This window comes from Budorcas taxicolor, chromosome 11 (assembly GCF_023091745.1).
Source record: "Budorcas taxicolor isolate Tak-1 chromosome 11, Takin1.1, whole genome shotgun sequence".
Classification (NCBI taxonomy): domain Eukaryota; kingdom Metazoa; phylum Chordata; class Mammalia; order Artiodactyla; family Bovidae; genus Budorcas; species Budorcas taxicolor.
The window spans coordinates 106,634,389-106,652,194 of NC_068920.1; the positions used below are offsets into that span (position 1 = coordinate 106,634,389).

The window sequence follows — 17,806 nt, forward strand, 5'->3', positions numbered from 1 at the left end:
GTGTGAAGTGTTAGTTGCTCAGTCGTGTCTGACTCTGTGCGACCCCATGGACTGAAAGCCCACCAGGTTCCTCTGTCCATGGAATTCACCAGGCAAGAATACTGGAGTGGGTTCCACTTCCTTCTCCAGCAGAACACGTAGGCACAGGGATCAAACCCACATCTCCTACATCTCTACATTGGCGAGCGGTTTCTTTACTACTAGTGCCACCTGGGAAGCCTCTTTTCCTTGGTTTATTGATCCTTACTGAAGGAAAATAAGAGTAACTATGCTAAAGCCTGTTATAAGACTTAAATAAATGAATACATACAAAATACCGTATGACTAAATGAGTTTATAAGTGAAAGTGAAACATGAGTGAAGGTGTTAGTCGCTCATTCGTGTCTGATTCTTTGCAACCCCTTGAACTGTAACCTGCCCGGCCCCTCTGTCTGTGGAATTCTCCAGGCTCTCACTCAGTAAATACTTGTTAGTATTGTCAATTTGCTTCATCTTATAATTATGTAGATACAATCTTTCCCATCATATTTTTATTTCAGATCATTCCATAGATTGTCATTATCTTCTGAAACTCCCACTTTGTCAAGTGGTGGAATAGCTTATTTCCTACAACCTAAAAAAAAAGTGTACACATTTGGAAAAAGAAATATATATATTTGTTGTGAGGTTTAGTTGGTGAGTCCTTTCTGACTCTTTGTGACATCATGGACTACAGCCTGCTAGGCTCGTCTGTCCAAGGGATTTCCCAGATGAGAATACTAGAGTGGGTTGTCGTTCCCTTCCCCAGAGGATCTTCCCCTTAGCAGAGATCGAACCCATGCCTCCCGCACTGACATTGGCAGGTGGAGTCTTCACATAGACATCAAAGGGGTTCCGGGTAAGAAGGAGTTTGATCCCATTTTTAATATTTGTTCATCAACACCTCTCAGTCTATTCTCCTATTTTCCATTTTGCCCCATATGTGTGCAACTGCCACAGGGAAACTCAAAACTCACAAACCCAAGTCTATACAAGGTCCCTCCACAGCCCTATACAAGCCCAAACTTCTGCCTCTCTCCATCCATCCTGGTCCTGCTTGTGCCCACCTTACTCCACCTGGAATTTCCTTATGTCAGTGATAATCCTTCTCTCAAAAAATCTAGATGTGGAGACTGTCTGGAAGCTCAAGATAATTCTTAATGATTGATCCTATCTCATTTCCAGAGATTGACAGCATGCTAGTAAAGAGAGAATGTACTGAAAAGCTAAGAAATAGTGATGCGTAGGGACCTGAGCCTATTTTAACTCTCTTTAATGTCCCTTAAACACATTGCTATCTCAGTAACAGCTGTTCACAAGCTAAACACCTCAAAGAAAGGAGAAGGTGGAGGCCTCAAAGTCAAACACAGCTTTCAACAGTATCTCTGACCCTGATTCCCTGGAGGAAGCAGCTGCTCACTTGAACCCACAGGGGAGGGGTGTGTTTAGGAATGTATATGTACTGTTCCCATTGAAGGTTCTGTGCACAGAAGTCACATTCAGGGTCCCCAGTCTCCACACTGGGCACATTTTTCTCAGTGATAAAATTAGTCTCCAAGGACCACAGAGAAGGTGGGTTCCTGATTAGCACAAAGACTTCAGGTAGAATGGGGGAAGGGCCACACCTGGGAGAGGAGATGAACCAGGAAGAGTAAGGAATCACCAGACTGAGGGCCAGCCTCAAAGTCATGTCTCCCTGATTGGATGAAAGTGATCAACAGCTAGCATTTTGCCAGAATCAAAAGTAAATTATTTCTGAGTGACAAAAATTATTCCAGAGTCTAAAATCATCTCTAACATTTTTAGGGAAATTATGTCCGTTAATCTATGTTCATGTTAAGTGTATACGCTACAGCCTCACTTGCATATATTATCAAGGGGAAAAATACTCAGTTTGAGAGAAGGTAATCAACACAGGTGGAATAAAATGGACATCGAGACAGAGCCAAAGGATCTGTAGCTATGAGGGACATTACTTTTGTATGCTTATCATAAAAAGTGATAAGATGTGGAATAGTTTCATGGAGCCACAGACTTTTAAAAATGACCAAGAAGAATTAGGGACCTGCATCAACAAGAGACTTGACTGACGTCTTCCAGTGCTTGGTTGCTTTGGGTCCAGTCGGTGGTAGATACTCTGCAAAATGTTGGCATCACACCAGGTTATAATTGCATCGTGCACACCAGGTTATAATTGCATCATGCCCACATCCTTAGGTTTAGCTACATCCTAAGGATATTTCAGTCACTGTTCAGGTTACATATACTTAAAACTATATAAAATTTTACATGGAACTACATATAGGTTAAAAAAAAAAACCTACCTGAATAAGGCATGTTCATTTTTTTTCCTTCATAACTACTCTCCCGTATTTGCATTCACGCTAAGTTCCCTTCTTCCCCAGTTCCCCCTGGGGCTGCTGTGCTGACTCCATCCCCTCCCTTTGGTCTGGGGTCGTGGAAGGAGGCATCTCCATCTCCTGCAAGGCCATCTCATCTCATCCATAGTAATGGACACACCTGCCCTCCCTCCTTCCAGAACAAACCACACACTCTCCTCACCCACTGACATAAGGGGTCCCCCAGGCTGCTGGGGTCCCATCCTAGCTCAGTGGCCATGGGTCTGGGAGGGATTTCACACTCACATTCACCAGTGTGGAGACTGGGGACCCTGAACGTGACTTCTGTGCACAGAGCCTTCAATGGGAACTGTACTTGTACGTCCTAAACACACCCCTCCCCTGTGGGCTCAGCTGAACAGCTGCTGCCTCCAGGGAATCAGGGTCAGAGCAGCTGCTTCTCTCAGGACAAGCTGGGGGAGGAGGAAATGATGGGGAGCCTGGAAGGAGGTGAGAATGGCCTCAGGTCCCGAGCCCTGGAGTCTCTGTCATGAGCTCCCCAGGGTCTGGACTGCTGCTTGAGATGCTCACAGGCAGCTCCATGCTGACTCTTCCTTGGCTCTCAGCATCGCTGACCCTGCAGGACCGGCCAGCTGCCCTCCAGCCCCAGGAGCACAGGCCTGTCCCACCGTGACTTCACACTAGACTCAAAGACATTTGTTCATAGACAGGGTCGGGGCCCCAGGGAGGGACTGGTGTGGTTCTGAGAAAACTCTTTCCCTCAGTCTCTCTGGTGGAAATTCCGTCTGGAGCATCTTAATCATCCTGATGTATATCCTCTTAAAATCTGGAAATTATCCTCATATTAGAAACAAATACCGTAATGAAATTTAAACTTCATGTGGGTATCATGTAGTCATAGCTTCTAAGTTTGTTAACTAAATCTGCTTCTGAATTTCCTGGCTTTGAATCATGCTCATGCCTTCTATGTGCTCCACCCATCTCAGCTCCTGCTTCTGTCCTAGACGACCATGACCGCAGGTTTCCCTGAAGGTAGACATCGTCTCCCCTAACTCTCAGAATGCCCGTGTCCTTGGTTGGAGTAGTTAGTGGTTTTCAAAGTGTAAGAGAGACATCTGTAGAGTGTGACATAGTTTATATTTTTATCCAGATAGTGATATATGTCAATCTTCATGTGTTGTATACTTAATATATCTGCCTGTTCCTCCTGTATGTTTTTTAATATCACAGTTAAATTGAAAAAGAACAAATCCAGAGCTGAAAGCATATATTTTGAAGAGAACAAAAATCGGCACATATTCAGGGAAGCTCAGCATTCTTAAGTAGAGGTGTAATATGATGTACAGATGTGAGAGCTGGATCGCAAAGAAGGCTTAGCGCCAAAGAACTGATGCTTTTGAATTGCGGTTCTGGAAGAGACTCTTAAGAGTCCCTTAGACAGCAAGAAGATGTAACCAGATCGATGCTAAAGGAGATCAACCTGAATATTCATTGGAAGGACTGATGATGAAGCTACAATATGTTGGCCACCTGACTGGAGGAGCTGATTCATTGGAAAAGATCTTGATGCTGGGAAAGATTGTAAGCAAGGCAACAGATGGTTGGATGGTATCATTGGCTCAATGACATGAGTTTGAGCAAACTCTGGGAGATAGTGAAGGACAGGGAAGCCCAGCTTGCTGCAGTTCATATGACTGCAAATAGTCAGACACCATTTAGCAACTGAACTACAAGAACATGAATTCAAAAGTTCTAAGAAACTAGAGAAGAGGGAGGGTAAATGCAAAGACACATTTAACTGTGCCATTTACTCTTAAAAATTGTGAATTGCATCCATATCGAGATTGCAGGTCTTTCTTCCACACAGAGACACTTTTTCTCCCTTTGCTCTCATGAGTCTCCCATCCCTTTTGGGCTCTGTCCATCCTGCTGCCCCTACCAGGGGATTTGCATGTGGTTCCCCAGGGAGGACCTTCCCTTGCAAGTCTGAGATAAAAGCTCAGCTATGGTCTTTCTCTGACTTATCAGGACTCCTCTGTCCACACTTCTGAACATGAGGTTCCCTGCTCAGCTTCTGGGGCTCCTCCTGCTCTGGGTCCCAGGTAAGGATGGAGGGGGATGAGAAGGAGGATGGGGGGTGAGCTCTGGGGGCAGCACTGCTCTCCATGTGTCTTTGCCCCCATGTTAGATGCACACCTCACCCTCTGTTAAGGGCATGTGATATTCAGCAATATGAGAATGAGGATAAATACAGAGGAAACAAGCAGGTGTGCTCTGGCAAACCCTGTGAGATACAATGTGTGGGCAAGTGTGCATGACGCCTAGAAATCTCTTTTTACATTGTGAATCTAGGGTTATTTTGAAACTAGAAACTTTGGATATTAATCAGAATTAAAAAGAAATAATAATTTAGCCTGAAGTAAACTGGGAAATTCTGAAAATAACTTTTCAATTTTGTCTGAAATCTTGTACTTTTCTCTAATTCTTTTAGGATCCAACGGGGCTATTGTTCTGACCCAGACTCCACGCTCCCTGTCTGTCATCCCTGGAGAGACGGCCTCCATCTCCTGCAGAGCAAGTCAGAGCGTTCAAAATAGATATGGAGACAATTTTTTGCACTGGTATGTGCAGAAGCCCAGCCAGTCTCCACAGCTCCTGATTTATGCAGCTTCTAACCGTGCCTCTGGAGTCTCAGACAGGTTCACTGGCAGTGGGTCAGGGACAGATTTTACCCTCAAAATCAGCAGGGTGGAGGCTGAGGATGCTGGCGTTTATTATTGCCAGCAAAGTAAAGAAACTCCTCCCACAGTGATTCAGCCCCGCACATAAACCCCCCTCTCCTGGTGGCTCAGCTGCTCACATGAGTTGACTGTGTGGTGAGCAGGCAGGCAGAGTCTCTGAGTCTGTGTAGGAGGAAGATGCTGGAGAACCAGGGGAACAGAATGTGTCTGAGGGCTCAGGAAGGTGATGAAGTGTCTTTGCTCAACTTCAGACAACACAGGTTAAGGCCATGTGGGTTCCTGAGCGACAGCACCAGCAGGACAATGGAGGGTCTGAGTGCCCTCTGAGCCAACAGACCTGAGGAGGGAGAGGTGAGTGAGAGGTCAGCCTACTTCCCCCTCGTGCACAGTGACGTGCAGAATATCAGGGAGACAGTGAGGCAGATTGGCAGCAGAATAGGTGGTGGGGTTTTCAGGGAGATAAAATGTCATAATATTAAAAAATAGTTTTTTCCACTTTCTGCACTTTCTGAATCTCCTTTTTCCTGTGTATCTTCCTATTTCTTCATCATGTGTCAGGTCACAGTCTCTACAAGCAGTCCCCAGACAGAATTAGTGGGAAAATTTTGGTGAAAATTTCGAGTTATGAGTGTTCAAATTTCTTTTGAAATTATAGCAAGCACAATATCCTAATGCTAACATTAATTGTCTCAATTAACTTTCAGAGAAAAAAAATATGAGTATTAGAATTCCTTTACCTGGGTTTAAAAAAAATTTTTTTAGTAACATAAACTGAAAGGGGTAGGGTATAGAATTTATACCAAAGAACATTGGAAGGATACAGAATAATATGCCAAGTTCTTTTTCTCAAAAGTTACGAATTTTAAGCTGTGGGGAGACTGCAGGAATAGAAACGTGAATGGAATCGAGTCGACACACACAGCTGAGCATACTGCTCTTTGGCATCTATTCAGTGGGATTAAAAGTGGTGGTGCTGTTGAGGACTGATTAGAAGAACCTAGAGAGAAAACCCAGTATGTTCCTTATGGAATCACAAGGAGGAAGGGCCACCTGCCTGGTTTCCTGGGTTGTGTATGCTGCTGCTAAGTCATTTCAGTCCTGTCCAACTCTGTGCGACCCTGTGGACTGTAGCCTTCCAGGCTCCTCTGTCCGTGGGATTCTCCAGGCAAGAATACTGGAGAGGTTTGCCATGCCCTCCTCCAGGAGATCTTCCCAACCCAGGGATTGAAACCATGTCTGTTATGTCTCCTGCATAGGCAGGCGGGTTCTTTACCACTAGTGCCACCTGGGAAGCCCCTGTCATGTCTCGGCCACTGCACATGTCACAGGAAATGAGTGTGTGGCCAGGGACTGAGATCTTCCATCATCAAGGGCTCAGTGATGTTCCTGTGCAGAGACCCAAGGTCATGTCACCTAGTCACTGTCACCTTAACTCAGCCGAGCAGTCTCCAGACATACTTGCTCCTGAAGGTGGTCCAGCAGGGGCCATGTGATTGGGTTGGGGAGGTGCTACCATCAGTGACAGGGAATGTCCAAAGGGTGCAAAACCTGGCAGATGCTGAGGAGATGGAGACCAACTTCCAGCATTCAGACAAGTATTAAAGATGCACATAGCAGCCTTGAGTAAAGAAAAAGAAAATGTCTGAATAAGTTGGAGGTTTCTATTTTCTGACCCAGCACCCCTAGCCTGCCTGCTGACTCAGATTTCAGGACTCTTCTCTCCCATGTAAGTTACCTTATGAACCCTCAAATCTCAGGTGGATTTATGGGTTCCAGCCGGGTTGGTGCACTTGACCCAAGTCAGAGCTTCTGTCCACATGAAATTTTGGAAAACAATATAAGAGCAAAATGTTGGGTAAACATTGGCTCAACAAGAAAGGAATGTTTTTTACTTTGTTATTTCAAGTCATCTAATTCTTATACTTTCCATTTTCCCCTGATATTATACAAATATGAATTTTCCACTTTACATTTTCTTTATTGGTAATTTTTCAGTGGCTAGATTTCCAAATTGTCCAACGTTCATGGAGATTTTGGAGAAGGCAATGGCACCCCACTCCAGTACTCTTGCCTGGAAAATTCCATGGATGGGGGAGCCTGGTAGGCTACAGTTCATGGGGTCGCAAAGAGTCGGACACAGCAGAGCGACTTCACTTTCACTTTTCACTTTCATGCATTGGAGAAGGAAATGGCAACCCACTCCAGTGTTCTTGCCTGGAGAATCCCAGGGATGGGGAGCCTGGTGGGCTGCTGTCTATGGGGTCACACAGAGTCAGACACGACTGAAGCGATTTAGCAGCAGCAGCAGCAGCACGGAGATTCATGTCACGTTTTTATCAGGATCACTTTATCAGAAGCTTAGAAACATGGTAGCATATTGTCATAAAAACAGAAAGTTCAAACAATAAATAAATACTTTGGGTTCACATGAATGTTCATTTCCTAGAAGTGCATCTGACTCCTGTTTCTAGTGATAGATGTATAGAATGTGAATACTTCAAATAGATCCCATTTTTAGAAATGCTCTAAAAATACTTCTGAGTTTATCACAGGCATGCAAGTCACATTCTCTGACATGGCGTGGATTGCATTAAATAATTTCAAATCCACCTGGACTGCATAATACTGTTTCTGGTTAAGGGGATAAAACTTATTAGAGGTCACTCCTTTCCAGATAATGGATTTCACGGTAAGTGCAATTAAAGCTGGATTCTTGATTATAATAGAAATTTTAAGAAACAGTGTACACAGAGAATTTGTAACACATGCAGAGAACCGCCGGACTTCAGGAGGCATTTCTACGCATATTCACGGTAGGAGCAGGTTTATACCAGTTCAGCTGACTTCTTGCTGCCATCGTCAGCGAGGAGCCTGGAGATGCTGCACGTTTTTCTCTGAGCAGGAAACTCACTGGACCCTGAATGGTGTATAAAGATCCAAGCACAAACTCACCATAGAGACTCAGCTTCTCACGGTGGCAGGAGCAGCTGCAGTGCCCAGAGGATGGGCTGACACCAGGATGGGCTCTAGTGGGAATGGCCTTGGAGCCACAAGAAAGAGACCATGAGCACCTCGGTCACAGGCACTGAGTCCTCGTTTTGTAAACAGAGATCAGGGCATCACTAGGACAGCCCCCCACAGCCTCTTCCTTCCTTCTGACTAAGGCAGCTAATGCCCATGGTCGCTCCAGGGACGGGCTGCCATGTCCCCCCTGGAGCGTCCACTAGGTTCCCTGGTGTGTTTCCTGTTGCTCAGCAGGCTGACCTCTGAGTGTCGGTTATGTCCAGATGGCTGATGTCTTTGATCAGCTCTCTGTGTCCGCACTGGCCTGGAGGCAGGGCTGCTCGCACCGCAGGCTGAACCTACTGCACAGCCCTCTCAAATCTGGCAGATTCCATGTCACCTGGTCCATGAGCCAGACCAGCCCTCCTACGCGTGGACTATGTAGTGTCCAGAAGTCATAGAGGCTGTCAGACAATTCCTTTAAGAAAAAGACACACATTCAGAACCCTGGAAAGTGATGCACATCCCAGTCTTGTTTATGGGACCCTTGAAAACTCTCTTACCATTGGGGGAAAACTTTCTGTGCAATTTGGTATCAAGTGTTCTTGTCCAGAAATATAATCTGGGCAGTACAGCCAACCAAGGGAGATCATCAACTACACAATGACCAGATCACCAAGCAGACAAAAAGATTCCCAACTCACTGCAGATGACTTTGTTTTCACACAGTTTCTGAACTGGTGCTCCCGGTCAGTTCAGTTCAGTTCAGTTCAGTTCAGTCGCTCAGTCGTGTCCGACTCTTTGTGACGCCATGAATCGCAGCACGCCAGGCCTCCCTGTCCATCACCATCTCCCGGAGTTCACTCAGACTCATGCCATCGAGTTGGTGATGCCATCCAGCCATCTCATCCTCTGTCGTCCCCTTTTTCTCCTGCCCCCAATCCCTCCCAGCATCGGAGTCTTTTCCAATCAGTCAACTCTTCACATGAGGTGGCCAAATTACTGGAGTTTCAGCCTTAGCATCATTTCTTCCAAAGAACACCCAGGGCTGATCTCCTTTAGAATGGACTGGTTGGATCTCCTTGCAGTCCCAGGGACTCAGTTAGGAGGGATTAAATTGGAATTATCTTTGTGTGTAGCTACTGTTACCTGGCCCTTGTGTCAAAAGTACACCAGGTGGCAGTCAAGTCCATTTTCTAATACACGTTGCATGTTTTGTTCCTAAGTTTCTCTTTATTTGCCTATCACCTTGAATGTTTTGATGCTGTGAGGCTGGAAATTCACTTTATGCCTCCTCTTTCTCTTGTGCTCTCTCTAAATCTCCGTTTTCTTTTAGTTCTGCAATTCTTTAATAGACATATTTTCTCACCTGCTTCTCATTCTCTCTTTTTTCTGTATGTTCTAAGTATCATTAACTCCCAACACTGGACGTGTAGCGACCAACACTAGTAGTTTAGCTTGTGCGTGAGTGCCCGGTCGCTTCAGTCATGTCCGGCTCTTGTGATCCTATGGGCTGTAGCTCACCAGACTCCTCTGTCCATGGGATTCATCAGGCAAGAATGCTGGAGTGGGTTACCATGCCTTCCTCTGCAATCTTCCTGGCCCAGAGGTCGATCCTGAATCTCCTGCCTTGAAGCTGGTTTCTTTACTGACTGAGCCACCAGGGAAGCCCAGAAGTTTAGTTTATACCAAGACAAGTGATTTGACTGAATCTTGAAACATTATTGTCTGTTTCAAACAAAGAGGCTTTGTATGTTTAGGTTGATTGTGACCAGCAATTATTTGGTATATTTTTATAACAGAATAAACAAATTGTCCTCCTTATAAAATAATAAATTATTTTGGAGGAATTACCTGAAATAATATATTTCTATACATTCTAATAACTGGTTTTATAATTCACACAGGCTGTGGGGATACGAGAACAGAGACAACCTGTAGGATCATGATGTTTCTGATTGACTAGGATAAGGGTATGGAATGTGAGTAACATCTGCACGAGGAAGTTTCCGGCAATTTATCATAGACTATAGTTCTTCCTTAATCTTATAACGTCTTATCTCCACCAGGGAGTGCAAATGTTATCCTATTTAATATTCAACATATGTACTTATTTTTAATATCTGATTCTTATTCTCTCCTTGGTCTGGTAACTGTTTTAAAGAAGCCAACATGCAAATTTCTGGAAGCACCCAAAGATGGGTTCAGCTATGCTTCAGAGAGCGTTTGGACTTCAGTCCTGGTCTTGGTCAAAGTGACTAGGTAGACGTGAACTTCATGGCAGAGAAAAACCACGCTCACTTACTCATGAAGGCAATGTATTTTTATTTTAACATGAGGAATGGCCACAAATACTTTATTCATCCCTGTGTCTTTCCTGTTCAGAACCTTTCATTTGAGTTAATGGGAGATGAAAAGAAATGGTTACAGAGAATTCAGTTGATTTTAGATATCAGTTTAAGTGATTTAACTTGATTTTTTTCCCTACAATATTTTGAATATCCCTTCTGTATTAGGATTTGTAAACTCCTGAAATCATGAATAGGCTAAAAAAAAAAGCATTAAATTTGAGAGTTCTCAGCTTATAATTTCCTTTTTTTCACATACACCTGCTTATCTAGATGAAAAATTGGAGAAAATTATTTCTTTTGCAATCTTGGTGTACTATACAAATTCTCATTCAAAGGCAGCTTCAACTAAAACTTAAGGGAATAGAATCTGTGATTTGTCGCCTAAAATCTTCCAGTGTTCTCCACTCCGCATTTCTCAAGTGAACTAGACATTCTTAGAGGTCAAAGGAAAAAAACACATGTAGACAGTGGAAAAATATTAAACATTCAGAGAATCTGTACCTTTTTAGGAGAATATATTTTGAGTACAAGGGTGAGTTTCGAGTGAAGATCCCAGAGAACATGAAGAGCTTATATGGCAGAGAGAGCTTGGGCACGCAATGCAATGGAATTATTGTCTTACTTTGTCCAGTTCTTCTATGAGTGAGTGGGATACAGCGCATAGTGTAACTTTTACAGACAAAGGCTCCATCTCCAGCACACGATATCCTCTCTTATCCTATTGATCAGTTGTGTAGATCTACAGAATTTTTTACTTATTTTAAGAGAAAGGAAACAAAAACGAGTCAAACATTTAGATACTGATTCTATCATGACCATAAAAAGTAAGGTCTTAATGATGCGAAACAGATGGACATGGCATCAAACCTGTTTCACCTGTGTTTTGAGAAAGATTATACAGTCATGTTAGGGGAAGCACACTGACTGAAACCGCCCACCCTGGCCAGGCACCATAGTAACCATTTGCATGAGTTCTTTTATGACAGGAGATCCTGATAAGGAATATGGAACTAATAAGCCACCACCAACCTAAAGAGTTTGGGAAATGTCGAAAGGAGACACTGCGTGTCTGTCCACTTCCCAGAATCCTTCTTGCTAGCATCCATCTTGGGTGAGCGATGCGTGCACCACCAGGAAATACTCTGAATTAGACTGATTGGCCAAAGACCACCTGGAAACTAATCCCATCACCATAAAAACCTGAGACTGCAAGCCACGCGGCAGAGCAGTTCTCCCGGGTTCCCTTACCCTGCTGCTCTCCACCCGGGTGCCCTTTCCCAATAAAATCTCTTGCTTTGTCAGTACATATGTCTCCTCGGACAATGCATTTCCGAGTGTTAGAGAAGAGCCCAGTTTCGGGCCCTGGAAGGGGTCCCCCTTCCTGCAATAGCCAGAGGATAAATACATTCACATAGATTTTTCTTTGCTTCCTAGAAACTAAAATTCTTTTCCAAAGACTGTGAGTGACAATTTGCTTTCAAGTTTGAAAGGCGGTCAGCTCCCTGGACATCACAGATGCCTTTGGGCGCAGGATCTAGCCCAGCCCATCTGCAGCAGGGAGCGCCCTCTGCTGGGTGGACTGCTCTCAACCCTTCCTCATTGACAGTCTCTCACCTGTTCACATAAGGGATCCGGGTTTGGATCAGGAGGTGAACAGGCCTCTGTGTGTCTCTAACCTTGCCCGTGGCAGCATGGGCTTGTCTGAGAGGGTGGCCAGGTCTGCAGAAAACCCTGCACAGAGGGTGTCACAGTGTTACAGTCTCCATTCCACAGAAAATGACAGCAGGAAAACAAGCTCAAACACCAACCCAACAGTCTCCAAGGTCATGCCTACCACACACTGGCTTCTACTTTTAAGGAACTGAAACTAATAGTATCTGACAACAGAGACAGAAGTGCAAGGAACCTGCCTGCCTAAGGCCTTCCTCACTCAGTTGACTAAGGTCAAGATCGGAGGCTCACAGAGGCCTGCCCCTCACCCAGAACTCATGGAGGCTATACATTCAACCCTGAAAAACTCTCCTTGTTGCTGGGTGGTGTGATGTGACTAGTGTGGCCTGCTATTTAGTTATGCTTACAGGCCTCAGCCTGGTTTGCTAACGTACGTGAGGCAGAGAGTGTTTTTTAGAATGAGAAATCTTACACTTTCTGTCTAAAGTAGGAGAGGAATATTTTAAAGACTTTTTTCGTAAGAGAGAATCAATTTTTAAGAGATTTTTACATTTTCTGTAGATCTTAGGATAGTTGACTATGAGATAATACAAGCATTAATAGAGACCCTTAATATTTTCTAGTAATTTCACAAAATAGACAAATTCTCTCTGAAATTCATCCATCTTAAAGAATATTTTGTAAAAGGAGTTTCTGAAAACTTGATTTGTCATAAAAGAAAAGACCACAGAATTCTCACTTTAATTTTTTTCCCCATAGTTTATGTTTCCATTCTCAGGACTGGATTTATTTGTTTCTTAAGACTTCTATAAGAAAGTACTAGAGATTGCTGGGCTAAAACAACAGAAAGGCATTCTGTCAGGACTAAAGACCCGAGGAATGAAACCAGGTGTTGTCCAGGCCGGGTCAGCTACCCCGAGGGGAAGGCACTCCTCACCTTTTCCCCCTTTCTTGAGCCTCAGGTTTTCCTTAACCATTGGCACCATACGTCCAGTCACTGCGTCTGTCTTCACATGGTCTCTTCTCTGAATCTCTGTCTTTGTGTCCTTTGTCCTCTCCTTAGAAGGCCACTTATATTAAAGGCCCACCATAGCACAGTGTGACCACATCATGATCACCAAATGATTTCAATACTGGCCATTTTCTAGATAATGTCGCATTCAGAGGTCCTGGAGTCTACAATGTCACTATAATTTTTAGAGGGACAGAATTCAACCAGTAATAGTACATAAAAGCAATTCTTACTTTAATAGATGCTAAAGGATTCATACAAAACTAGCATTAAAATTTTAACAGCTTCTTTACTTTGTTTCATATTTCTTTGCTCTTCTTTCAGATGCTTATCTTTTGACTTCATTCACTGCATGTATGTATATATATATAGTCAAAGACATTCTTGAGGAAAAACTTCACTTGAGATGATGGGACAACATGAAAAATGTTGAGGGCTGGAATTTTCAGAACAGCAGCCTGCCACCTTCTAGAAACCCCTATTTGTCTTGGTAGCTTCAGAAAGCAGGAAGAAAACCCAGGATAATTTTTTTTAAAAAAGACAAGATCAAAGAAAGCAAAAACTTAAAGAAGTATAAATAAATACAAGGGTGAGTTACACTTTGGTGAACGGCTGCTGCCGCCGCTGCTGCTAAGACACGTCAGTCGTGTCCGACTCTGTGCGACCCCATAGACGGCAGCCCACCAGGCTCCCCCATCCCTGGGATTCTCCAGGCAAGAACACTGGAGTGGGTTGCCATTTCCTTCTCCAGTGCAGGAAAGTGAAAAGGGAAAGTGAAGTTGCTCAGTCGTGTCTGACTCTTCGCAACCCCATGAACTGTAGCCCACCAGGCTCCTCCATCCATGGGATTTCCCAGGCAAGAGTACTGGAGTGGGGTGCCATTGCCTTCTCCGTTGGTGAACTATGGAACATATAAAATTCTTTATCTACCTCTACACCATGGTTTTTTTCAGTGAATGAGATTATTACCATAAAGTTCAGAGTTGAAAGGCAAACATTTTTGCTCAGTTATCAAAATTTTATTCTTGAGTATTTCTCAGAGAATAAAGACCAAATATTATTATGGAATCTTGCAGGATATTGTATTAGTTCATTTGTCTTGATTAGTTTAGTCTGCCTTTGGATTTAAATTGTCCAAAGTCTAAGAAAGCAAAGTCTACTTTTATAATTGCCAAGATTCTGTTTTTGGGACAAAAGGAATTTGACATTGTCATTATTTTTCAGGAACCGTTCAATTCACCATGACCTGCATCAGGCTGACCCATGAGACTAATCCTGTAGTTTTCCTATTTAATAAAAGCTGGTGTGACAGACTGACCCCCTGAGCACTGGTGGCCTGGAGCTTGATTCCATAAGACCTGGACTTAAATAAAAGCCCAGAAAGGTGACAGTGATAGACACAGGCCACCCTGAGACATTCCAAAAAGAATCCAATCATTGCTCTTCTCACAAACACCATCTGCTTTTGAAATGCAGTCTCATGACTGTGGCTTCCAACATATAGGCAGTGAGAGCCTTAGTTTTTCACACAGAACTGACAGGAACCAGGAAATCCTGTGGAAGCTGGTTCTACTTGATGAGAGTTAACAGCAGAAGAGTTCTCTTTAAGCACCACTGGGAAAAAAAGAAAACACAGTCATACACTTTTCATGTTGTCCCATCATCTCAAGTGAACTTTTCCTCAAGAACTTCTTTGATTTTATATATATATATATATATATATATATATATATATATATTGGAAATGATTATTAAACTTTGGAAATGATAATTAGAGCTCATAAAATTTGTATGTAACTTGAAAATTTTTCTGTCATTTCTTTAGGATCCAGTGGGATATTGTGTATATGTATATACATACATATTTATATGTGGCTTCCTGGTCCGGAAGATCCCCTGAAGAAGGAAGTGGCATTCCATTCCAGTATTCTTGCATGTGAAATCCCATGGACAGAGGAGCCTGGTGGGCTGCAGTCCTCGGTGTCGCAAAGAGTTTGAGACATCTCAGCAACTAACGAAAAACAGCAACATATATCCATATAGATATACCGAGAGACAGACAGAAAGACAGAAAGAGAGACAGAAACAGACAAAGACAGACTCAGGTAGAATTGTGATGGCATATGCACTACGTTGAAGCAACTGGGGTTTTGATATTTCATTTTACATAAAATTCTTACACATTTTTCCTTATCTTGAACTGAACTATCAACTTTCTGCACAAGCTATATGATTTTTCCCCTGTCAATTTCTTTTGACTTAAGTGTCTTTGAAATTTAATTCACTAGGTGTCAGGAAAAGACCACTTCTAACACCTGATTTCAACATTCCCAAACAGGCAACCTGAGACCTGCAGTTATTGGACAAATCTTGAACCAGCTCACCTCCACACTGTTGTCTGGAGAAATTTCTGAAGGTCAGTACTAGCCTTTCTGTTATCTAGATCATCTGGGAAGATAAGCGAGATGGTGGTCCCCTTCCGAATACTGACCCTGGACACACCTGTCTACATGTCAGGGTCTTCAGTGCTTCCTTAGAGCCCGGGCCTTGTACCCTGTGTCCTGACAGTCAAGCTGCACTTTCTCAGTGAGATTCTTCTCCCCACTGTTGCAGGCAGGATAAACTTTACCTAGTGGAATTCATCTAAATACACAAGAGCTTTACTTCACTTTGCTTGAGCTTGACCCCTCCCACCCTCCCTCTGGCTCTGTCCACACCTCTGCCCTCAGCAGGGGATTTGCATGTGGTTCCCCAGGGAGGACCTTCCCTTGCAAGTCTGAGATAAAAGCTCAGCTCTGGTCTTGCTCTGACTTATCAGGACTCCTCAGTTCGCACTTCTGAACATGAGGTTCCCTGCTCAGCTCCTGGGGCTCCTCCTGCTCTGGGTCCCAGGTAAGGACGGAGGGGCATGAGAAGAGGCTGGGGGCCTGAGTTCTGGGTGCAGCTCAGCTCTCCATGCGTGTTCCGTCTGCGTGTTTGATGTGTATGGCTTGTCGTGCAGATGAACATGGGATGTTTAGATCTGAGAGAGTAAGGAAAGTTCCAGAAGGAAGAAGGACCTGTACTCTGGTCAGGACTGTGACAGAGGAAGTGGGGATGATGTAGGGGATGTTTAGCGGCTTCTTTACACTTCACGGATGTCAGGTTCATTATCGTGATTGTACATTTTTGTTGTATGGATGAAAAGTACTGATAATGAGAGTAAAACGAAGTAGTATTTTAGCTAACATAAATAAGAAATTGAAAATGATAATTAGAACTCATAATATTTATGTAACTTGAAATTTTTCTGTCATTTCTTTAGGATCCAGTGGGGATGTTGTTCTGACCCAGACTCCCCTCTCCCTGTCTGTCATCCCTGGAGGGACGGTCTCTATCTCCTGCAAGTCTTCGCAGAGTCTGAAATATAGTGATGGAAAAACCTATCTGCGTTGGTTTCAACATAAACCAGGCCAGTCTCCACGGCAATTGATCTATCAGGTTTCCAACCGTGACACTGGGGTCCCAGACAGGTTCACTGGCAGTGGGGCAGAGACAGATTTCACACTTACAATCAGCAGTGTGCAGGCTGAGGATGCTGGAGTCTATTACTGTTTTCAAGATACATATGTTGATTCCCCACAGTGATGCAGCCCTGAACACAAACCTCCCTGCCTGTGTGGCTCAGCTGCTCAAAGTGCAGCTTCTCTGGGGAACTGACAGCAGATGCTCTGAGTCTGCGTAAGAGGTGCAGTCTCAGGGAAAGAGTTTGCAGTGAGGGCTCTGGATCATGAGTGTCTTAGCTGTTCTCCAGGCACCACATGTTAAAGTCCCATGAGCTGCACAGCCTGGTCCTGGCAGAAGCAGCAGGGACTGTAGGGATCCTGTGTCCTATAGCAGCCAGTTCTCTGAAGGAGGGGCTGACTGAAAGGTCAGGTATCTCTTTTCACCCAGGTTACCATTGTCTCATTGGGGTGATATGGAGGAAAGCTCAGGGAAAGGAACATAACAATGGTATTTGCTCCCATCTGAGACAAAAAGGATGGAACCACACATTCTTGTTCAGAATTTAGCTTGTATTTAATAGTTGTATATATTTCGAGATTTATTTAACCTTTTCCCCTAGGTTTGCATGCATGATAAGCCACTTTGGTTGTATCTGACTTTTTGTGACACCATGAACTGTAGACTGCCATGCTCCTCTGTCCATGGGACTTCCCAGGCAAGAATACTGGAGTAGGTTGCCATTTCCTTCTCCAGGGGATCTTCTCGACCCAGGGATCAAACCCACATCTCTTATATCTCCCCATTGGCAGGAGGGTTTTTACCACTAACGTGATCAGTAAAGCCCTTTTCCTTTGGTTTATTGATCGGTAGTGAAGAAAAATAAAAGATTTTATTCTCTTTAGCAATAAAAATGCTAAAACTTGTTATAAGAATTAAATAGATTAATACATACAAAATAGGTATCATATCACTGGTAAAGTCTGTAAGTGAAAATGAAAAGTCAGTGGCAGTGTGAGTCGCTCAGTCGTGGCTTTGCAGTCCCATGGACTGTAGCCTGCCCAGGTCCTCGGTCCATGGAATTCTCCACGTTTTCACTCAGTAAATACTTGTTGCCATTGTCAGTTTGCTTCATCTTGTACTTAGAGAGACACAGTCTTTTGCACA

At 43.8% G+C, this 17,806-nt stretch overlaps 2 gene segments (V, D, J or C); both read left to right on the forward strand.

Annotated features, from left to right (window-relative positions):
- Positions 1 to 4,431: 4,431 nt before the first annotated feature.
- LOC128055693 (immunoglobulin kappa variable 2-28-like) lies at positions 4,432 to 5,207 on the forward strand. The segment is given in 2 exon segments: positions 4,432 to 4,480; positions 4,870 to 5,207. Coding segments are annotated over 2 exon segments (387 nt in total).
- Positions 5,208 to 15,988: 10,781 nt separating this feature from the next.
- On the forward strand, positions 15,989 to 16,783 carry LOC128055694 (immunoglobulin kappa variable 2-30-like). The segment is given in 2 exon segments: positions 15,989 to 16,048; positions 16,461 to 16,783. Coding segments are annotated over 2 exon segments (372 nt in total).
- The last annotated feature ends 1,023 nt before the right edge of the window (positions 16,784 to 17,806 follow it).